The sequence below is a fragment of the Nuphar pumila genome, chromosome 11 (assembly GCF_984573655.1).
Source record: "Nuphar pumila chromosome 11, dmNupPumi1.hap1.1, whole genome shotgun sequence".
NCBI classification, from domain to species: domain Eukaryota; kingdom Viridiplantae; phylum Streptophyta; class Magnoliopsida; order Nymphaeales; family Nymphaeaceae; genus Nuphar; species Nuphar pumila.
In genome coordinates this window covers 109,747,630-109,771,323 of record NC_143259.1, presented here as the reverse complement: position 1 = coordinate 109,771,323, position 23,694 = coordinate 109,747,630, and the positions used below count along the sequence as shown (strand labels likewise).

Below are 23,694 nucleotides of genomic sequence, written 5' to 3'. Positions count from 1 at the left end.
AGGAGGTCCCCAAGGAAAAGAGAGTGGGATTGGTCGCCCTTATGTTGAAGGAAAAGGTTGTCGCTTGGTGGAGGCAGCTAAAGCAGACCCGCATGCATCAAGGAAGAGTGTCTATCGAGCATTGAGAGCATATGAAACAAAAGCTTTGAGCTATGTTTCTAGCTCTTAATTACCATAGAGAGTTGTACCAGAGGTACCAGAACCTCAAACGGGGTACAAAGTTTGTTGATTAGTATACCGAGGAGTTTCATGATTTGGTAGTTAGGAATGATATTCATGAGAGCGAAGAACAGTTAGTGTCTAAATATATTGGTAGTTTGAACTTTTATTTGCAGGATATGCTTAATTTTGTTCAATGTTGGACTGTGTCAGAAGCTCATCAACGAGCTAAACAATGGGAAAAATCTTCGCAAAGGAAGGCTTTGGCTAGAGTCGGTCAGCCCGTGAAGACCGCTAGTCGTGCACCTACTGCACCAGCTAGGAAGTTTGTTACCCCATATAGGCATCATAATGCCATGACTAGGACAGCGATTCAAGGCGCTTTAGGCTCATCCCGATCTAGGTCGACTAGTTCGGGTACCCCATTAAGTGTTACACTTATGGAAAGCTAGGTCATAAGTCGACAGAGTATAAGGGTAAGGCCTTATTCAATGAAAGTACACATGAGGAGGACAACTTAAGCTTTGATATAGATTTTGAGCCTTGTTATGATATGGAGGATGAGGAAGTCAAAGAGGAAGTTGAGGAGACTGAGGTTGAGAATTGATTGTTACCTGATAGAGGAGAGGTGCTCATTTCTAGGAGAGTGTGTTTAGCACATCGACAGGATACGAGTGATAGATGGTTAAGGACCCACATTTTTTAGTCTGCATGTACTATTGAGGGTAAGGTTTGTAGGTTCATCGTAGATTAAGGTTGTGAGAACGTTATTTTTGTTGAGGCAGTGTCCAAGTTAAAGTTAAACACTAGGTCTTACCCTTGCCCATATCAGATGTTGTGGCTCCAGAAGAGCGTTGATGCTCGTGTTGACTGACAGTGCCTAGTCAAGTTTTTTATAGGGAATACATATTTTGATCAAGTGTAGTGCAATGTACTCCTTATGGATGTCAGCCATTTGATTTTAGGGAGACCTTAGCAATATGATAAATTTTTTAGGAATTGAAGTTGTCTACTCCCCTAAAAGATATATTCTCTCTCAAATGAAATTAATTGTTGACATATGTACTAAGTTAGGAGTTTCAGATGAAAAGAAGGTGGAGACCCTTGAAGTCATAAATGCTAAATTAAGACTCAAAGATGGTGTATTGCTTGAAGATCCTACTCCATATCGTCAATTAATTGGATCTCTCACTTATCTCTCTATCACCCGACCTGATATTGCTCTTGTTGTTCATGTGGCTAGCCAGTTTCAACATGCACCTACCACTATGCACATGGCAATAGTAATAAGGATTGAGCAATACATTAAAAACACCATTTTGAAAGGGTTTTTTTTATCCTCCTCATCTTTTGATTTAATAGATTATATTGATGTTGACTGGGGTGGTAATCCAAATGATAGAATCTCAACTACTAGTTTTTGTATTTTTTTGAGAAATTGATTGATTTCTTGGAGGTATAAGAAACTACAAAAGGTATATTTATCTTCAACCAAAGTCGAATATCGTGCTATGGCTACAACGACAATGAAAATAGTGTAGCTTAAAAGTCTTCTCAATGATATAGGTATCATCATCCCATCACCATCGAAGATGTGCTGGGACAATAAGAGTGTAATTTATATTCCAAGCAATCACACTTTCCATGAGCGCACCAAGCATATTGAGATGGATTGTCATTATGTTTGTGACGAATATCTGAAGAGAACTATCACATTGTCGTATGTCACCTCGGAATATCAGTTGGCCGATTTTTTTACCAAAGCTCTTTCTGCTCCTCGTTTTCTCTTTCTTCTTAGCAAACTTTTAGTTCTTTCCCCGTAAAGTTTAAGGGAGAGTGTTATATATATATATATATATATATATATATATATATATATATATATATTATTTATATATATATATATTTTTATATTTATATTTATATATATAAATTTCTGTTTTAGTATGTATTGCCCGATAGGGGTATTTTTTTCTTTTTACATGTAATAAATAGTTGTTTCTTAAAAACAAATATTTTCTCTTTTCTTATTTTTTTACTTTTTCTTTTCTTTTATCTTTTATCTTTTTACTTTTTTGCACATTGCCCCCCCCCCCTTTCCATAGAGTCATTGGGGCCTCAACATTCATAATTATGACTGTTGGGAGCTCCCCAACGACTCTATGAAAGAGGGAGCTCCCAATGGCTCCCCTCTCTTTTTGTGTATATAAACAGGGGTGCATCCCTTACATGTAAAGCATTCCTTTCTCTCACATTTTCAATAATATTTCCTTTTGTTTGCCTTTTGGCACTATCCCTTTGGGGATTTGTGTATGCACTTAAAGTGCTTGTTTACTCTCTTTGTATGTGTCCATTATTGGACTTGTAAGTGTTCTACACTTTGTTATTTGTAATTCCGCTTGCTCCCATAAGAGTGTTAATCCTTTTTATTTTCTCTTAATGAAGTTCAATACTATTCTCCTTCTATCTCTCACTCTTGTCATGGTGTGTACCTAATTTCTTGAATTTCTATAGTAACCATGATACAGATCTATGCACTTTAATAGAAATATGAATAATCAACCCACGCATAACTATCTTAGTAGAGCATGTCAAGTGCCTAGTTCTCAGATAGCAAGTGATAGTTTAAATCATTCTTATCTCTCACAGAAATGCAAAGGATAATTTCTATATTAATTGTCTCAAGATCCACAGCTGCTGATCGTCTTTCATCAGTTCACCACCGGATGCTGCAAGAGTATGTTTCATGTAATATTGAGAACAGATCCTTTTGTTGCCATTCATATCAACAAATATATTACCTAATCATTTGTGTTTCTTCCTATGGTTTTATAATGATAAGCCTAATGTTATTGAAACAAGGATAGTTTATTCTTGCAATTTGTGCTTACATTCAGCACTAAAGGCAATATTTTAGCAAGAATATTAAAAACAGATTTATATAACAGATATCTTTTGGCAGTAGAAAGAAGCCTGCTCTGACATAAGAATATAACTTGAATCTGTTATTGAAAAGGGGGATAAAGATAACCGTGTTGAATTATTGAATGTTCTGTTAACAACATAAAAAGCTGGTTTAATTATGACAAAATTGGACTATGAAATGCATGTTCTTGCAATTTAATCATATTTTACATAACGAAACTGCTCAGCATCATATTGAATAAGTTTTAATAGGAATAGACTGCACAAGTGCACAGTGAGGCAGGAAGTAAAATTGCTTATTTGCACATATTGGCTCAGCGGAATTATGCCGCTTCCAAGGAATATATCAGTGTCATCAATCCTGTTATTTAATAACTGACTGATGTATATTTTCTTCCCATAAGAGTGCTGTTTCAGAATAACCCAATATATATTGTGCTCAAAGCTTTTCTGCAGTCATATCCTCCCTAGTGCACATCCTAGTTTCCCATGTCTTCAAGCTTCCAGCAACTCTTGCTCTCCTCTGTAGAGCTCTTAGTTGAGTTCATGATTAATATATTCATGATGTATCCCAGTAGGTTACCATACACTCAACCTTTCGCCATCTTAATCACCATTATCAGGATCAGCGATAAGTACAAGCTCCATTATAGTTATCTGTCTTCCGATGCATATTCAAATCTATAGTCATCATGGAATCCAAATAGCTCGTTAGACAGCTCTCTTAAGCTTCTAAAACAATAAGCAAGTACGCAGAAACATGAATATCCAATAATGAGTAAGCATGATTGATTTCCAGTTTTCTACAATGTACACACTGCAATAAATCATCAACAAGTTCATAAAATATGCAAACATTACGAACTACAGTAAATCACCAACAAGGTCATAAACATGCAAACATTTAATCATAAACCACTAAATGAAAGGGACAGAACATAGAAATGGTCTTACATTTTTTATACAAGACTAGATTGAGAAAAATGCTTCAGTTTCTCTGTCACAAAATTAGTAACGTCACCAACTGAGCTTTTCATGGTGTGGTGCTTAGGCAGCACCTGGCGTTTTGACTACTAAGGTCATACACCCATTTGATTTCCAAGATCCATGGTCGTATGAGGTTGAGAGAAAACTGTGGCTCACTTTGGTATATGGTCTTAAGATGAAAGTAGGAGCAAGGAATGTAACTTATAAAATGTTAATCATGACCCAAGCTCTGTATCGGAAAACAATGCTTGATCCTTCTTATACCATAAACCATCTCTTGTGACATGTTCATAGATTCATCCTTCAACTTTCTACACTTATTTTCATGTTTAACATTCCTTCAGGTTCTGCTTCCTACAAATTCCCAAATTCATTTTTCACTTCAAATCCAGGATTTGGTGATCAAATCCTCCATGGACCAGCATTAGGATCCAACAGTGAAGAATTTTCAACAGAAGTAAAAAGTGTAGAAACAGTAGAATAGCAGGTTATAGTATGAAACTAGAATGAATCTCAAGTGCTGCCTTATGTAGCCTCACCATTTACCTTACTCTCTTAATTAATTATTCAGATCGGCTGTTAGCAGGAACTACAATGAACAGCATAGTAGCAACACAATGTGATATATATACTTTCATAATCGCATAATTAAGAGATGATAAATCCTTCTTCATACTTTTGGGATTCGATGTTATTGGATTAACCGAATTCTTGTTCATTATTTTCAACCAAATCCTTGTTCATTATTTTCACACTTTTCTCTGGGTGCAAGTGAAGTGGCGTGTTGGGAAGTTTAGAAGTTGGTACAAGCAATTCAGAGTGACATAAGGAGCAAGAATCAATCAACAGAGAACCAAAATATCAAGGAGATGCAGGTCAAGAGCTCCAAGAGGTCAGAATGTTTAAATAGATCGTGACCCGTCTCAAAGCAACTCCACCCTACGGTTTTCCTCTATAGATGAATAGCAAAATAGAATGAAATTTACACTTCCCATCTTGAGCCTATTGACATTTTGAGATACAAATTGAAGTGTCCGAGAAACACATGTGAGGCAGGCTTTGTGGGACCGAAGCTCATGTTTTGATCAGACAATGACCAACAAGACGAACCAACATAAGAAACAAAATCCTCCCTTCCCAACCACTTGAAAGTCACAACTTTCAGCAGAAAATGATTGGTACCGAAGCTCATGCACTGATCAGACAATGACCAACAATCCAAACCAACATAAGAAATAAAACCCTTCTTTGCCAATCACTTGATTGACACAACTTTCAGCACAAAATGATTGGTACCGAAGTTCATGCACTGATCAGAAAATGACCAACAAACCGAACCAACATAAGAAACAAAATTCTCCTTTCGCAATCACTTGAATGACAACTTTCAGCACAAGATGATTGGTACCGAAGCCCATGCCCTAATCAGACAATGACCAACAATCCAAAACAGCATAACAAACAAAATCCCCCTTTCCCAATCACTTAAATGACACAACTTTCAGCACAAGATGATTGGTACCGAAGCCCATGCCCTAATCAGACAATGACCAACAATCCAAAACAGCATAACAAACAAAAAAACCCTTTCCTAATCACTTGAATGACACAACTTTCAGCACAAAACGATCACTGAACTGTGTGTGGATACATAATACATTCAAGAGAGAGAGAGAGAGAGAGGTTGGTGTACCTTGATGGTGTCGAAGGGATGGCCAACGATGACGGTGGCAACTCCTGCAGCAAACCCAGCAGCGTACTCCTTGAGGGCCTCCGCCATTCCTCTCTCTCTCTCTCCCCTTGCCGTTTCACCGCCACTGAGCATGCAATTGCAGAACGCAGGGGCCACGGCCAGCCACCCTCTTACAGCCTTCCACCTCGGGTTGGGCTGGTTTGGCTATCTTCTCTCTTCCGTTTCAGTGTATGGCCCACTTCTCGTACGCTTTTATCCTTGATTGGTCACCTCGGCTTCAGTCCCCCGTCTCGATGCGAAAACAGAAAAACAAAACAAAACGAATCCAACGCGAAAGGTGCGGGTTTAGGAGGTTTGAGACTTTAGATGGCAACGCAACAACCGATAAAAGTAAAGACCGCCTTCATGCCTCCCCACTTCTTAACGTGCAGTAAGCTTGATTAATAGAAGCAAGCATCCCTAGTAAAGCATGACAGTCGCGAGAAAACCACCTCCCAGATCGAAGACCTAGTCGCACTGGTAGCGTAGATCCTCGTCGAGACAAACACAGAAAACAAACACCTCCCCTAGTCGCACTGACTTTGCGTGTTTTACCTACAGATCATCGTCCTGGTAGCGTAAAACTCCGTGAGCACACCCCTTGCCCTGACAGTATCACCTTGCTTCGGCTTGCTTACGCAAGAGTGATGCCTATACCAACGGGGCTGTGCGTGGTTGGTAGGAGCTGTCAGTGCACGTGACGTTGTTCAAAACTCCAGTGGTATGTTGAATAGTAACTGGTGGGGTCTGCCTAACCCCAGCTTGCCTTTCAAAAAGAATAAAGTGATTGCCTATGGATTTGAATATTAACCGCCTGTGTGGCGACCTAAAACCCTTACCACTACCCCCAAACCCCTTGGGGACCATGTGCGGGTGAACTTTCACAATAATCATAGTTACAGCAAAACTTCTTATAAAAGCATGAAACTGCACATTTCTTTTGTGTTTCAAAAGTTTTAGGAGAAACTCCTGCTCTAAAATCCATTTCTTTCTTTATAAAATTTAAGGGTGTAACTGGGTCGGTTTGGGAAGGATCTTGTTAAAAGTTAGATCCAAACCAGATCAATCTGATTCTGGTTCAAGTTTAGAATGGGTATGGTTAGAAATTGTGAACTTATATAAGATATAGAGTTCGAGTACATACCAAATGGGGAATAAACAGGTCAGATCTTCAGTAGATCCCTTTTTTAATCGGTTCTAAGAATTAGATTCAGACCCAGTCCATTTTTATTCACGTTTGGGTTCGGGTATGACCATATGAGTATGACTAAAAATGCAGACCCATATCAATGAATAGGTTTTATAATGATCAGGTTGGGTCTTAACGGGCTCAAGTTTCGGTTCAGGACTGGGTATAATTGATATTATAAACTTAATTATCACCTAGCAAAAATTTAAATATGAAAAGGCTCATCCTTCATTAGATCACTGTTTTGAGGATAGTTTCTTGTTTTTTTAGGCAAGAAAGTTATTCACTCGTTGGAAATAAGAAGCCCATTGGTTAATGGTAATGTTGTTTAGTAAAATGGGTGTGAAATAGTTCTAATAGCAGGTCGGGTCTTACCATGTTCGGGTTTGGATCAAGTATAATTTTGTGTATAAATGGATTTAGGTTTGGGTACATACCGGGTTTGGATTTTGGCGGGTTTTGGAATGATATTGTAAAATTCAAGAATTTTTGGGGATTTTTTAATCAATAAAAATAGAATTTTTGCCCAAATATGGTTTGCAATTTTAATTTGAATTTAAATTGCTTTTAAATTAGTAGATGATAATTAAGTGGGCATTTAATTGCTAATTTTTTATTAAACTAGCAATGGTAGATTAATTAATAATTACTTGAGAAATTAAATGGCAATTAAATAATAAAAACTAATTTTTATATTGATTAGTGTTTGAAGGAAGTATCGAAATGATTATTGGATTGATCCAATTCACATTGGATCTTTTGGACCAACCCAATTTACGATGGATTGGTTGGATCTACCCACATGAGGTTGAATCCACTTGGAGCTGAGCCTTAAGGTGGCACATTTTCTAAGGAAATGTAGCTAGCCATGTGCCAATATGGCCAAGCAAGTGGAAAGTCATGTGACACATGTAGCAAATTATGTGTCATCTAACCAAGTTATTAGCAAATTCATGTAGGACATATGGCAAGCTTAGAGATAAGAAAGTTAGAAGTAAAAGTTATCTAGCATTGATCAACCACTTAAACAAATGGATCATCAAGTGGGAGGAAGGCTCTAGAAGTCTCTCTCTTCCTTGATCGACCTTCTTAGGAGAGGAGAGTGGAGCCTATACCCATGTGATTTCAAAAGAAGTTAGAATCAAGAAGCTTCCTCACGCTTCTTGATCCTGAGGTGGCATGATCTTGGTCATTCATTTTCAACACATCTAAACCCTTCACTTGTCAAAATAAGAAGAAATCTAAATAATTAATTAAATCTCAAGCCTCCACTTGTAAAGATCTTAAGTACCTCTACCAACCACCTTGGGCTATAAATAACCCCCTTAATTGTAACGCTCCAAAATTTAAACCCAAAAATAATTTATGAAATTTTTTTCTTTTAAAATCAGCAAAAAATTATGAATAATCATCATAACTGAATTAAAATATGAATAATATGTACTATTAAAATTTAATTTAGTTTCAATCATTTAAAATTTACATCAGAGTATTTTCAATCCAAAATAACAATAAATATTTTTTGAAAACCATCTTCGAGAAAGGAAAAAATTGGTTTTCATATTGTCTCAGCATCCCGCATTCGTTCCGCAGTTATACATCATATTTCACCTGAAAACTCATAAAACGGGCCAAACTCATGAAAGCCTAGTGGAGATTACCAATACAGGTAAACCAAAACCAATATACATAGACATACTATAATGCATTCAATTATCAAAACAGATAAACATTCAATTCAAGTATACATGTTATCATTATTGCATAACAAGAATATTATTCAAAAATAATTAATAATCTTATGCATGAGCAGGTAAATAATGCATGCACTAACCGATGAAGAACCTATAGCCTTTTTCATGCATGAATGACTTTAATTGTCTTTATTTACTTTTCTTTTTTATAAGATGCATGTCATGCTTAACTAAATACATAATTAATTACGGTTATCACTTCTTAACCTTAACCATGTGGGTAATACATAAGATTAACCTGGATCAGGACCACAGTTCACAGGAAGTATATTCAAATAATTTGTAGCTTAACCTTGGTTAGGCATCTTTCACCAGTCTCAGGTGAGAGACGACTTAGTCAAGAAAAAGCTCTCAACACCATCATCCTGATGCATCAAACCTTCACTTATGAGTTTCGTGACCTACCATCTTGTAGCTAATGTGGAGGTATTCTCATATCTTTCTGGTTGGGGAGGATCAACCTTTTATGCTCAAAACATATTCTACAAAGTGTAGTGTACCACTTACCTTCTCAGTAAAAGTTCAATAGAATTAATGTCTATATGATTGTTTTTTTAATCTATTAATTCTATTATTTATTCATATACATACAAAATAAATTTAATTTAAGATTTGAGCTCATGAATGTAGAATTTAGTGTCAAAGATGCCATCATGCTACATGCGCAATTTGTAACATGTCAAACTCATTTATGCATTCACTTATAGGCATTGATTATGATTAATTATATGAATCTATACACAATCACATAAAATATCATAATGCACAACATATACACTTCAATAGCATTGTGCATTCAATCATAAGCATGAGGTAATAAGCTTTCTCGATGCCATGCCCCTTTAGGCACTTAGAAATTTCATAGCATTATATGTTATATCTACATGCTCATTTAACATTTAAAATACATGTTCAGATCATACATTTATTTTATGCATTGCTTAACACGTTCATAACCAATTCGTGACCTGATTAGGCCCATATCTATTTTATTGTTTCAACAACTACTGATATGTAAACAAACTGATAAAAGAGTTCAAACTTCTACAGAATGTGTAAAATTTTGTTAGCTTTTCAATATCATAAATTGTTTATAAAAACTCATCTGAACGAGAAAGATACAATTGATTTATCAGACCAAGGTCGGATCTAAGTTGGATGAGAGAGATACAAACGAACTGGTAGTTGGGATGGGTTTAAACTAAACCTAAAAGGGATTTAGATCTATTTAAGACCTAAATGGATCTCTCGCATGTTTTCGTACTCTTGACACAGAGAATAAGGTAGGGTAAATCTATGCTAACCCTGATATTCGTTCGTTTTCAATGCATGTGAGTGTATGGTTCGTACGCTGGTATTTTATAATAATTATATTCAATTTTTATATATATACAAATGCATATATATATATATATATAATGCAAAAAATGAAAGAGTAAATATTTACAAGCTTTTTTGCATATTCATGAGCTTTTGAAATAATTAGACTTTTGAAATAATTATGAGCTTTTGAAATATTTACAAGCTTTTGAAATGTTTACAAACTTTTGAAATAAGTATGAGATTTTGAAATAAGTATGAGCTTTGCGAATATTTATGATCTTTTGAAATGTCTACGAACTTTGAAATTAATCATGAACTTTTGAAATGTTTATAAGCATTTGAAATAATTACATGCTTTGAAAATAATTATGAACTTTAGAAATAGTCATGAGTTGTTAAAATATTTATAAGCTTTTAAAATGGTTATGAGTTTTAGAAATAATTACAAGCTTTTGAAATATATACGCTTTAAAATATTTATGAGCTTTGAAATATTTATGAGCTTTTTACGAGCTTCTTGAATGATTACAAGCTTTCCGTACATTTATGTGCTCTTGCATAATTACAAGCTTTTGCATGCATATTAACTCTCGAATGAACTTTCACATGTTTACGAGATTTCACAAGTTTTATGAGCTTTAATTATCCATGCATACTATTTCTTATAATTGGAATCATACATGTCATTTTATGAGAAAGATTATAATGCCAATGCATGTGATAATTTGCTTTTTGCAATATCATGTGATGATGCATACATGCAAAGAATGTTTTAAACTCAAATATCGAAACTATGGGTCACAGAGCCTTGCTAGCTATGCTTGTATGTTGAAATATTAAATAATTATGGCACATGATGTATGTATAGATTCTGATGGAGCTTGCGGTTCATAAAATCCATCAGGATAGGTGAATCATGATTTTATGTCTTTTCTCTTTGACATATGAAATGACTTATTATTTGCACGTATGTTGGCTCATGTTGGAGCCGGGAGTTCAAAGAACTTATATAGTGTCATTGAGCATGTGTGTATAAGATGTGATATATGTGATGTTAAAATACTACATGATGTATGGAATAACTGTTTATGGCTTATGATGAAGCTCAGGATTCATGAAACCTGTTTGGATATATGAAGCATATTCTTATATATTTTTTTGTTATGTCATATGAAATGAAACATGATTTGCATGAATGATGACTCGTATTGTAACTTGTAGTTAACATGTATGGCATGTGAACTGCATTGTACTGTAAAACATGGAAATATGCATTTACTTGTGATTGCTCGTATACAAGCTTAGGGTTTATATAAACTTAGAAAGTGCGAAAGAGGCACCATACTATGAATGATACATGCATACACACGTGCCCAATTGGTTGGTTCACCTTCACAGGTGAAGCGCTCATGTGGGCTAAAAGTGCTAGAGCGACATCTGAATGGGTTGGGTACCTATAAATGAATCATGATTATCTGGAGGGATACTGGTTATTGAACCCTGAATTAACATATAAAAAAACAAGATTTCCTAATAACAATCTTGTCACTTATTCAGATCTGTGGACTACTTGGAGAGGTAGGTGATACAAATCTCGAGTGACAATATTGTTTTTATAGGAGCAAGGATTCCCAATGATCTCCAATCACTCTAAGGATAGGAGACTGGGGCTATCAATATGTCCTAGATATTAGATTCCTAATTATTGCAGCTAGTTCATGGTGCATCCTATATTGTGTATACGTCATAGATAAAATACATGACTGGTCACGTACCGCCTACTTTGGGTCCTGCTCAGTTCAACACCTAGATAAAATACAACTTATGATTAATATACCCCTGAAATGTCATAACTGTTTAAGTTGACCGTCCTCTTGCGTATACAAGGGTACTAAAATCAAGAGAAGCAAAGACCTTATTCACACAATTTTAAAAATATGCCCTGATATTACACAATTATGCTACTTAATTGTTGTTAATTTTGAAACACATCATATTATGCCTTGATGAACCGTGACATCTTATAATAAAATATGTTATACCTTGATGAATCGTGATATCTTATATTGAAATATACCATGCCTTGATGAACTATGATATCTTATATTGAAATATATCATGTCTTGATGAACTATGTCATCTTATATTGAAATATATCATGCCTTGATGAACTACGTCATCTTATATTAAATTATATGCATGCATAAGAGTTTATATGATATACACACATGTTCTGAATTAGGAAGTATAATGTATTGAATGCGCATGCTTGAATTTTTGTATGCATGTTTTGATTCAAGTATGCATGCTTTGAAGTTCAATTTATGAACTTGTGAACAATATAAAATACAATGAATAATGTGATGTGATATCTGATGTGATACATCTATGAATTGATTAAATGCATTGAAATATATATCATGAATATTTGATATGATGAATTATGTTATCATTAATGTACTACCTTTATGAGCTTCGTACACTTACCATGTCTTCTAGTGTAAACCTATCAAACTTTTATAAGTTTGTCCTATTTTATGGGCATACAGGTGATTGTAGGTAAATAAAGTTGTATAGTTGCGAAGTTGATGCGAAATGCTGCATGGCATCAATGAGCCAATCATTTTCTTTACTTAGGTATTGAATTATGATACGTGTTTCTATTGTTTTGGTTTTGTAATATTTTTTTTTTTTGGAATTGAAGTATTTTAAATGAGTCATGTTATCCGCATTTAAATTTAGTATAATCGTTTTTTGTGTGGATGCGGTTTTAAACCAAAGTTAAAAATGTATCTGCTAATGATTATTCAATAAAAGAAAAAGTTTTATTTTTTACGTGTTTTACAAGTGTTAAAAAACTTAGGGCATTACACAAAAGGCCATTGTACTAAGCTTTTAGCAGGGCCCATATCAATCTTCATTTTATATTTGAGATTTTAAAAACATTAAGCAATTGATTTACTTAAACTTTACATTAATTACTTAGTTTACTTAAATGTTGAATGGTTTGGCACATGGTATGATTCCAACATAGTTAATTCTCTGAGTTGGAATTGGATTTTGAGTTGGGACATGGATCCAAGTTTAAAGAACAAATATCCATTCCTATGTAAGGTTATATTACCTGTAACCCGCCCAAGATTTATAATTCATTTTCGAAAGAAATAATCTTTTGTTGTTTTTTGCCAATCTATTAAGGCAATTTTTCACTTGAAATATGTTCTATGAAGCTCCTTTTGTCTAGAAGGAGTTCTTGCATGCAATTCGACTCCCTAAAACTTAATTCAATAGAACAATGTCTTTGGTAGTCTGATCTTGAATTCGATTTTAAGGAGCTATTAAATGCTGGTACTTGCGCAAGCTCATTCCTTAGCGTTTGATTCGGTTAAGACAATATCTTAGACAAAATGTCGCCCTTAAATCATGCATTAAAAAAATAAAAATTTGGGTTAAAATTTTGGAGCGTTACAGATTTGACCAACCGATTTCATTGGTGATTTGGGAGAGGGGGAGGGTATTTCCCTTCGCCTTGCAAAAGAAAATGTATTTTAAAAACAGAATTCAAAGACACAAAGTTTTTTTTTTTCGACAGGGAAAGCTCAGTTATACAACTATACCATTGAGATTCAATCTTGCAACGTCCCAACACACGGTCACGTGCACTGCTCCTGTCAGACAAGGGTTGCAATTTAACTTTGGTTATCACGAAACCAAGTAGAGTTAATAGGATAAATTACTAATTTACTCTCAAAACAATAATGTTTTTTCAATAAAAATTTCAAAAACACACGTAAGGTTTTGGTAATAATAAAAAAAACACTTAACTTTTACTAATTACAGCACACATTTAAGAGCCATTTAATGGCAATTTTGATGGAAGTAGACCCTGATTTTTTATTAACCATAAAAAACTTGTGTAAGTTTTTAACAATATTGAAAACTTAGTTGTGTTTTTTATTGTCACTCTAAATTTAGCTGTTTTTTTTATAATTTCCTTAAATATTTTTTTGTTAAAATGACTTTAAATATATTCTAAGTAAAACACACTTCTCGTTACCGAGTTTTACGCTGCCAAGTACAACAGGCGGAGCCAGCATGGTTAGGTCTCTGATCTTGGGGGTGGTTTCTCCGTGTAAATATAAAACAACACACACATCTTCTAGTTATACTTTTATATTTGTTTCTACTTGTTTCTCGCTTAATTTCCGTTATTCGTCTTGAAAGCTTCATATATACTTCGCGAATTCAGGCATTTCTTAAGCACTTCCTGCTTGGTTCATGTTCATGGCTTGGATTGAGGAGATTTGGTGGTGCATTTCAGTTCTAATTGAAGGCAACTCAGAAATTTTTTTTTTGGTGCTTGTTAATTTGGGATTGAAAGTGCTATCTTATTTGAGCTGCATGCTACCATGCAATGAGAAAATTTTAATTCCTTAACTCTCTACAAACCCTGACTTCTTCCCCCGTCACAGGGGCGTAGCGGGGGGGGGCAGGACTGGGCTGTAGCCCAGTCCTGCCTCCCCAAACCGTTAATTTTTTTTTTAAAAGCCCAGTCCTAGCCCTGCCCTGATTCCATATGAAATAGATTTTTATCCATTTTTTAGCCCAGCCCAGTCCTAGCCCAGCCTTGACTGCAGCAAATAGTTTGATTTGTCCATATGAAATAGATTTTTATTAATAATTGTAGCCATTTTTTATTTTATCTCAATTTTTTTTTTCGGGGGCGCTGCCCCCTAACCCCCGACTATCACACAAATACATTTTTTTTTCTACACCCCTGTTTGCCCCCCCCCCCCCCTCACATGAATCCTAGCTACGCCCCTGCCCCGTCAGATGTGTTTTTTTTATAATCCAAGAAAAAAATCACCCTATCACCTGCCGCACATTGGCTGCCCTCCTGTTGGTAAAACCTTTGAGGTTCCCTCCTACCCGATAGAGAAGACACTCAGCTTCGACCTTGCAACAAGGCTGTCACCCATGGGTTTCGAACTTGTGAGACATCCTGTCAACTTAGTGACATTCACAAGTTCCATGGCTGATGTCTTGTTTAACTGAAGCTGGTAAATGCAACCATTGAGGGCTCTGTTTGTTTGGTGAGCAGTTAGTGCACATCACTTTGTATTGGGACGTTGCAAGTTCAAAACCCAATGGTAACTGATGGGGTCTGCCTAACGCTAGCTTGCCTATAAAAAAAAAGGCTGGTAAATTCAAGATTTAGCATGTGCTTACAGAAAGTCAATTCAAGCTTTAACCTCATTACAAGCTTAAGTTAAATAAACCAAGCTCTAGCTGGCTCATTTAATTATAAAAAACAAAAAAGCTAGAAGTAATAGAAAATTTGAATTCTAATTCTAGAGTTCTTGAGGTAAGCTACTACATTTTTTGTAGCTTTTGTTGTTGGTGAGCGGCTTACTTATAAAAGAAGGATACTGTTTCAAAGTTGAAAGCAAATTTGAACTCTATAACTATTGCTTGCAAGACAACCATTTCAACCATTTGTTCTAAACAGCACAACTTTCTAATGTAAAATATATCTAAAATATATCTATTACTGTTTCACGAGCCTAGCCGACCCGACCCAAAACCTGTTGCCTATGTTGGCTTATCGATCAAGCCTATTTTACGGGTTTGAACGAGCTCTTTATGGCTACACGAGCGGCGTTACTAGCAACTTATCTGGTTTCTCAGCCCCATGAGAAAAACAGAGTGGAAAAATGTGAAAAAATGTGAGAGGAGGGTAGTGAGAGATGATGGTGGGTGGTGACGGTGATGAGATGTGGTGAAATGGGTGGTGACGTGTGTAAAAATAAATTTTCTCTTGGTAGGACAGATTCTTCTATCCTTTTTCATGGAGGAATGTTTTCTATCAAAAAGTGTATTTTTTAGAAAAAGTCTGTACGGTACGAGCAGGTGGTTTTGTCGGTAGGAGCAAGGGGGCTCCGCTTGTCTGGTAGGAGCAGATGGTGCGAGTCACCTTGTGTTGGGACGTTGCAGGTTCAAAACCCAATGATAACTGGTAGAAGTCTGCCTAACATCAGCTTGCCGTAAAAAAAAAAAAGAGTGTGTACCGAAAAGTATTGGCTACCAAATTCTCTAGTTGAAACTAGTAATAACAGGTGGTTGTCCTAGTCTAAACCCATGAATGTATTTAACATGGTCAAAATAGTAGAAATTGGTCATATTTTTTTGTCAAAGCCAAAAAAAAGTAACATTTTTTCAATATAAACTAAAGATTTTTTGAAGGTTGAAATCTCCATACATTTTTAGTCCATTGATTTTTACATCACAGAGAGGGTATCTAATCCGATTTTTCCTAATTCCGTACGAATTTTAGCTACCTCAGATGCCCAATCCGATTGGAACTTGAAAAAAAAAACTTTTTTCAAAAGGTGATCAACTCAAACTTTGGAAGCATATAGTATCTTATATTGCAAACAAGGTTGTTAAATGCTATGAGGCGTTGAGCCTGCGCTTCGCCTCTGAGGGGTACGCCTCTCACAACTGGTATGGAAGTGAAGCGGTGGGAGGGGAGGCAGGGAGCGGCGGAGGAGCAGTTAGCCGGCACGTGGCGGTGGATCCACCGGCACTTGGGGTTAGCACAGCCGACGAATCGGGCAAAGGAGGAAGACTTGGGGATGAAGGAGGGGGTTCTGGAGGTTGATGAGGGGCAATTTGCGCATCACAGCACACCTCAGTACCATGAGCGTGCGCCTCGCCTCTGAGGTGTACACTTCAGGTACTAAGGGGTACGCCTCTCACAACACTGATTGCAAACATAGCCACACCATTCCTCATCGTAAAAAGGTTCTGTCCAGGTAAAAAAGAATATAATATGCTTTAAAACCTTATAACAAGGTCGACCTCAAAGGGGGTTAGTGTAGTTGGAGCAAGCCTCGGCTGTTAGACGGGCAGTCAGAGTTCTACTCCTGCAGGCACTAGCCCTTGATTTAGCCGAAGCTCAGCATAGGCCTTGAGAGTGAGGGTCCTAGCCCTGGCGTTTTATGCTCGGATGAGATGGCGACGTTGTCTGACTCTCCAGTCCTGGATGCAGTCTCTCCGGGAAAATATAAAGAAAAATTCTCCCAAGGTCATTTACTAGTTTTTTCATGATAAATAGCCAATAAAAACATAAATGTCATGTTTAAAATGCACTATTTATGTTTTTGATGAAAATTTTTGTGAGAAATTAAAAATATTGCAACAAATTACCGTTTTTAACTTTCGGGTAATTTCTCACGATATTTTCCAGAGATTTGTCACTATGGTCAAAATGATATGCCCGGGGGCTTTGGCTAATAAGAAAGCCAACAACCGTGCTGTAATTTCCACAATAATGGCACACCAACAAATTTATGCCAATTTAATCTAACAAATACTAAAAGGTAGGAAGCATCAAGCACGTTGAAGTTCAGGGTATATTTTGTGTGGACTTTACATCAATATGCAGCGTCATTGCATGGTGAGTATGCAGCAACCTGCCTGACAACCATCCATCTTGGCATTTCTCGAGATGGGTGTGTTTTCCATCTCGAGAAATGTTGAGACAGATGGTCAGTAGTGGAGCTGCATATATAATGGCCTCGTGTGTGTACAACATGTCGAAGGCAAGGGTTATACTTCATCTTTCATAGAGCAGGTAATCATGGGAAATATGAAGGTATGATACTCGTTCCACTTCACCCATCACAAGCTTGCATGAAAAAAAAAACTATTGAGCTACCAATAATTTGAGATGTGCTTGATACAACACACTGTTCATCCTTTATGTATCAAAAGTAATGATAAAAATAAAAAAGGAAACGAATGTGCAATTGAAATGAAAGATCATGTAAACTAAATATTTCGTTCATACTCAAACTTGTTCTTTGCAAGATAAAAAGAAATTTACATAATCGAGAAAGCAAAAGTTTACAATCTCGAGTAACATAGAGGTTAAGCCTAGAAACTGTGCCTGATGCAACTCTCGTACTTGGTACTTTTTTGTTTCTCAAACTGCAAGACTCAGCTTTTGCATATCCCAAACCAAACACCAGAGCTTGTATATACATATTTATTGCGCCTGATGCAACTCTCATACTTGGTACTTTTATGCTTCACAAACTGCAAGACTCAGCTTTTGCATATATATATATATATATATATATATATATATATATATATATATCCTAAAAAAAAACTATATTTTGAAATATTTATGCACCGTCTCCAGCTAAACAGCACATGCCCCTGAAATCGAAGAATTGGAGTCATCAGCAGTATATCACAACTTAAGATTTAATCAGTGTTCATGGTACTAAACAATTAGTTGCTAAGGTTGGAACAACACTCTGCAGACACTTGTGCAAGAAAACATGCAGATTGCAATTCTTCTGCAAATTGTGTTATTTCATAAGTTCTTCGAAGAAGAAAAAGCAATATGCCTGCACATACAGCTGTTTATGAGATAACAGTATGAAATCTAAAAACTTTGGCTGGTTCCAAAGTATTACCATTCAAGAGCATGCATCTTCAAAAAACTACTTAAGGCAATTGGTTCAATAATATAACGAACCTGAAAAGTAGAAGCAATGTTTTGGATTAGAAAACCATCACCTACAGTGCAAAATCCATATTCACAACAAAACTCCTCAAATTCTCTTTACCAACATACCTTGCCACCAATTTCCTCTTGAAGCACTGTTTGAGCTACCAGAATTCGGCTCAGCTTCACTGCTATCTTTTGTAAACTGGATTAAGCCATTACAGAGAGAAATGTTTCAGGCCTAGAAATTCATCAAATATTGCGACAAAAAAAATGCAGAAGGGCACTCACAATATTTGAGTTCCCGGAGGCTCGCGAAGTCGGCGAACAGGCACAAATGTCCTGACCACCGTAATACAAAGATGAACTGAGAAAAAAGGGCTCTACTTCCACATGCTCTGCATTCACCCCCTGATTGTCATCAATTTGGTTCCTGGTCCCTGGGTATGAAAAGAAAATGCAAATTAAAAACTAAAAATAGAACAGATAAAACTAGAAAAGCTTAGTACACATTATCACTAACTGTGAAGTGATTCACAAACACTATCTTTGAACGGTTAAAATATGAAGAAGTAGAACACAGTGTTGTTTACAGACACTTTGAGCCCAGACTGAGATTGTTTGGTAGTACAGCCGAAATAAAAGTTAAAACTGTGTAGGAAACTCTGACATCATGAATCTCATCCCCATAACACAACACAAGACAATAATAACTGCACCAAACACATCTTATCATGAACACCAATAAGACACCACAAAAGAAATAGCATAAAACAGGGTTGTTCAAACACCAGAAGAAGCATAGTTGGTCTTCTCAACTGACTGATCATTACCGTCTTTCCTCCATGATGCCTCCGAATGAGATCTCCCAGTTCCCTGTCAAAATAGAGCTGATCAAAATCAAACTACACTCAAACATGAGGCAAAGGGTATAAGTAAAGATATGGGACAAAGAGAAACAGATGGTGATTAAAACATGGATCAACGTAATAACAAAAGAAAAGAAAACCAACATGCCAACAAAATTCTACAAAAAGAAAAACGCGTCCGAGTCGAAAATCCGTGACTAAAACAAAAAGAAAAAAGAATAAATCAGACGATCATCAAGCTGCTTCGAAGATTCTGATCAAACACGGATAGATAAAAAATTTACTGCCTCAATCAAAACCGAAAACCCACTTTAATCCATAAGTCGATTAACAGAAAAGTTAACTGCATCCAGCCAAATTACAAAAATGCTCAATAAACACAAGAATTTAAAAATTATTAAAAAAAGACGTCCATGAAAACAATCATTGGTGTTTCTCAAAAAATGTCCATGAAAACAATCATTGGTGTTTCTCAAAAAATGTCCATGAAAACAATCATTGGTGTTTCTCAAAAAATGTCCATGAAAACAATCCGTGGTGTTTCTCAAAAAACGTCCATGGAAACAATCGTTGGTGTTTCTCAAAAAAAGTCCATGGAAACAATCGTTGATGTTTCTCAAAAAACGTCCATGAAAACAATCGTTGGTGTTTCTAAAAAAACGTCCGTGAAAACAATCGTTGGTGTTTCTCAAAAAACGTCCGTGAAAACAATCGTTGGTGTTTTTCAAAAAAAAATTGTTTCCAGCAAGAAAAGAATTTTCGGCACCAAAATAACTAATGAATTAAAAGGTGGACCATGAAATCGAACAAATATTCATTTGGCTATTCCCTGAAAACAAAAAAAAGGACAATACCCATCAAAAATATGAGAGAGAGCCCTTTTGTCAACCTTGGGAGAAGACCACTGGGACGACGATGATGGTGGCACCGAGGGAGCGGAGAAAACAGAGTGAAAGACACTATTGCGAGACGCAGCAGAGGAGTCCTTGTCACCGAAGAGATCAGAGATAGAGCTAGCGCTCCTGGCTTGGCCCTGGCCTTGATCTTGGGCCTCAACGTGGTGACTGCGGCTCTCTCTCTCCATTTCTTTCAACAAGAAAAGAAACACCAACCTCCCCAAATGGGATAAACACCAACTGCCGAAACGGACCGGGGAAGAAAAAGAGGGTCCGCCACACACACCAACACCCAAATACAAGCCAACAAAAAATAAAACAACTGCCCTCTCGGCTTTTCTCTCTCTGCTGATTGTTTTTTTTTTTGCTCTTTTCACCTCCCCTCTTCTTTTACGATCTTTTGTGACCGACTCTCCCAACTCTCTCTCTCTCTCTCTCTCTCTCTCTTCACCTCACTTGAGGAGATTATGAGAGAGCCAACCCCTGAATTTATAACGGAAGGTTCAAAATACTTTTCACTTTTCTTTTTTTTTGACTCTTGAGTTCTTTCGCAGCCAATTGTGCATGCCCACGTAAACGATACAATTTCCTTATATATATATATATATATATATATATATATATATATATATATATATATATATATATATATATATATATATATATATATATATATATATATATATATATATATGATTGGGTTTGTTGATGGATGCCTAATCACCGAACTAACGTGGGATGTGCCTGACCGATGCATCTTTTTTACATTTCTTAACCTTTAGCCACTGGACAAAAAACCCATTTAAGGGGGCTTTCAGGACCGCCGTTAAAGTCTATTACTCTGTAAAATGTGTATCCACCGCTAAGATCAGTGGCGAGCGTGTCCAATATATATAAAAAGAGAAAAGAGAAAAGTGTAAGTTTTAAGCCATATATCTTTCAAACTTCATGTTTTCTACTAAATAAAACATAGAGATCATATCTATACATTTTGATTAAGTTAAAAATACATGTAAATATGTTTTGTAAAGAGGTCTAAGATGAAATGAGAGATTAATGGTTTGAAACTTACACATTACTCTTTCTCTCTCCATATATGTGTAGTTGGGGGTACACTAGAATATGACAACTAAAAATATGTGAACTAAAACGTGAATAAAAACTACTTGAATCATCAGACCCCCCAACTTTATTCATAGTTCAATCTCTTAGCCAAACACTTTAGAAAAATATAATACATGCATTTTTTTCTTTATATAAACCTACAAATATGTTTATAATTATTTTTTTATCCTGAGTTTTACTACAATATATGCTGTTGCTTTTTCATTATCCTAAAAATACATCCAAACATGAAATTACCCATCTAAAGCATGTTTTGTACAATATGAATTACATAGAAAAATATCCTTTAGCTCAGATCAAGCAAACATCTGTGCATATGATTTTTTTAAGTCCTAGTAATAAATAGGCTGAACAAGACAGGGCTTAATGGGCTTCACTGGGATACTCACTTGGGCTTAGTCGAGCCCGGTAAGGCCCGACACTTATCGGGTTAACTAATGTTAGGTTAGGTACTGGAATACCCATTGAGTACTCGACCCAATGCCCACTCCTCTGTGCATGTGTGTGTGCACCATTTTTTTTTTATGATGAACCCTTGTCGGAGTGAGAAAAAAGTCAGGTGGGGCCATGGCTAGCCTGCCTTATGCGTCCCACCTTTGAAAGCTATGAATACACCCATGCACCAGCAAGATTTGATTTGGTGCTTTCATCTCAATACCCTCTTAACACCCATGCGTACCATTTTTTTTTTTTAATATTCAAGCTGGAAGATTAAGGCTCCCCACCTTTACCTACAATAGACATGACCTACTGTGGTGGAAAAACAGGAGTACAATCAAGAGGTTTATCTTTATACATAACATAGTCCACATTTTCTGAAATAAATTTCAAAAGTAAACAAACCTTCAGATTAAGGTCTCGATAATGAACTGTACACTGATTCCGAATGGCGCCCAAGATTATCATGGAGTCCTGATTGCTCTTTCTACCTTCCTGAACCACCTGCATTCCATTAATCCATGCTCTGTGATTGGAATGAATCCAAAAAATGTTACCTGTGCCTAAAGCAGAAACTTTGAGTGCCTAAAATAGAAAGATTAGTCTGCGGTCTTTATATGAATGGTTAGTCAATAAAAGTCAAACATTAAGTTATCCTTAATTAGAGTGGTGGCCGAATTATCTGAATGCCATGTTGTTAAAATCTGCCTGAATCGGTCAATTCTGATCGAATAGGCTCAACAATGATTCTAAAAGGGCCGATTCAATTCGGTTTCTTAATATTTTTTTAAAGAGGTTAAAATTTTTTTAATATTTTTTATATTTTCTACTCTCAAATGATGTGTCATTTGATGGTGAAAAGTTGACTAATTCAACTCAATTCGATTTGATTTGTTTTTTTCAATCTTTTTAAGAAACCAATTCACCTAGTGAACCGATTTTAAGAGCATTATCTGAATGTGCAATCTCAAATACCTGCTGCAAAAATTGCTGCTAGAAGTCCTCCAAAGTTGGCATAAAATCCTATAATATTAGCAAGTCACTTACCAAAGGGTTCTCTAATTTAGCTGAATGTTGCTGGGTGCTCAAATGCCTGCAGTATTCCTTACAATATTAGTTGTGTGTTTTTTTATCAAATTGGCTATAAACCTATATAAAACTTATTTTGAGGGTGAAGGGACAAGCCATTTTTGGTGCTAGACAATAAAATATCAAATAATGATAGAACAACCTATGCATGATTAGCTGACCGAACACATTGGCATGGATATTTTTTAACAATACTAAAAAAATATTTTTATTAATTAAGAGTATAGGACCCATCATTTGACATAGGATTCCATCCCCATTATATCAGAGAAATCCAATCAAGAGTTAGGATTGCTCTACATTTTCACCTGGATGTGAACTATAACTGGAAGGCTAGGATCAACACTGTCTACGAGATCCTTTTTTGAAAAGTTGAACATGGGGTTCAACCAGTATCATGTGTCAGATCATACTTGCATCTTTGTATCATTGCTGCCAATTTTTATGACGAAGGCTAAGTACCACACACGTGAGTTTGAAAAACTTTTCATTTAAAAAGTACAATTTATTTTTTTAAAAATAACGTCATTATATCAAAATCTTATCAGCATGTCTGACTCGTGTCACCATGATACCCACTCTAGATGGCAGGTGGCACAGCTGCCAACATTGCACCATGGGTTCTGTTTATGATAATCCAAGACAAAAATGTGTGCTTGGATAAAGTTATTGTTTGTTCCAATCAGG

General features: G+C 36.0%; 2 protein-coding genes across 4 annotated transcripts in view; both read right to left on the bottom strand.

Moving 5' to 3' along the window:
• The window catches only part of LOC149822803 (mitochondrial arginine transporter BAC1-like), a 39,863-nt gene extending 34,012 nt beyond the window's left edge, over positions 1 to 5,851 (bottom strand). The window contains exon 1 of the mRNA XM_089980385.1: positions 5,765 to 5,851. Coding sequence (XP_089836511.1) covers positions 5,765 to 5,851 — 87 coding nt within the window. The remainder of the gene's footprint in view (positions 1 to 5,764) is intronic.
• A 12,348-nt stretch (positions 5,852 to 18,199) lies between these two features.
• On the bottom strand, positions 18,200 to 20,692 carry LOC149822802 (uncharacterized). 3 transcript variants are annotated; one of them, XM_089981269.1, is made up of 6 exons: positions 20,349 to 20,692; positions 19,382 to 19,466; positions 18,882 to 19,030; positions 18,720 to 18,795; positions 18,559 to 18,620; positions 18,200 to 18,295 (listed from the first exon to the last, which is right to left on the bottom strand). In XM_089981269.1, the coding sequence occupies exons 1-5, from the start codon at positions 20,541 to 20,543 to the stop codon at positions 18,604 to 18,606; spliced, it is 522 nt and encodes a 173-aa protein (XP_089837395.1). In that variant the 5' UTR covers positions 20,544 to 20,692; the 3' UTR covers positions 18,200 to 18,295; positions 18,559 to 18,603. The 3 variants fall into 3 exon arrangements, with proteins under 3 accessions (XP_089837395.1, XP_089837397.1, XP_089837396.1); XM_089981271.1 differs by having other exon boundaries at positions 19,424 to 19,466; XM_089981270.1 differs by lacking the exon at positions 18,559 to 18,620 and having other exon boundaries at positions 18,215 to 18,295.
• Positions 20,693 to 23,694: the final 3,002 nt, after the last annotated feature.

Coding starts and splice junctions, on each gene's coding strand:
- LOC149822802 (XM_089981269.1), bottom strand. CDS start 20,543: ATGGAGAGAGAGAGCCGCAGTCACCACGTTGAGGCCCAAGATCAAGGC. Junction 19,467..20,348: donor CCCAGTGGTCTTCTCCCAAG/GTTGACAAAAGG, acceptor CTATTTTGACAG/GGAACTGGGAGATCTCATTC. Junction 18,796..18,881: donor CCTCCGGGAACTCAAATATT/GTGAGTGCCCTT, acceptor GGCTTAATCCAG/TTTACAAAAGATAGCAGTGA.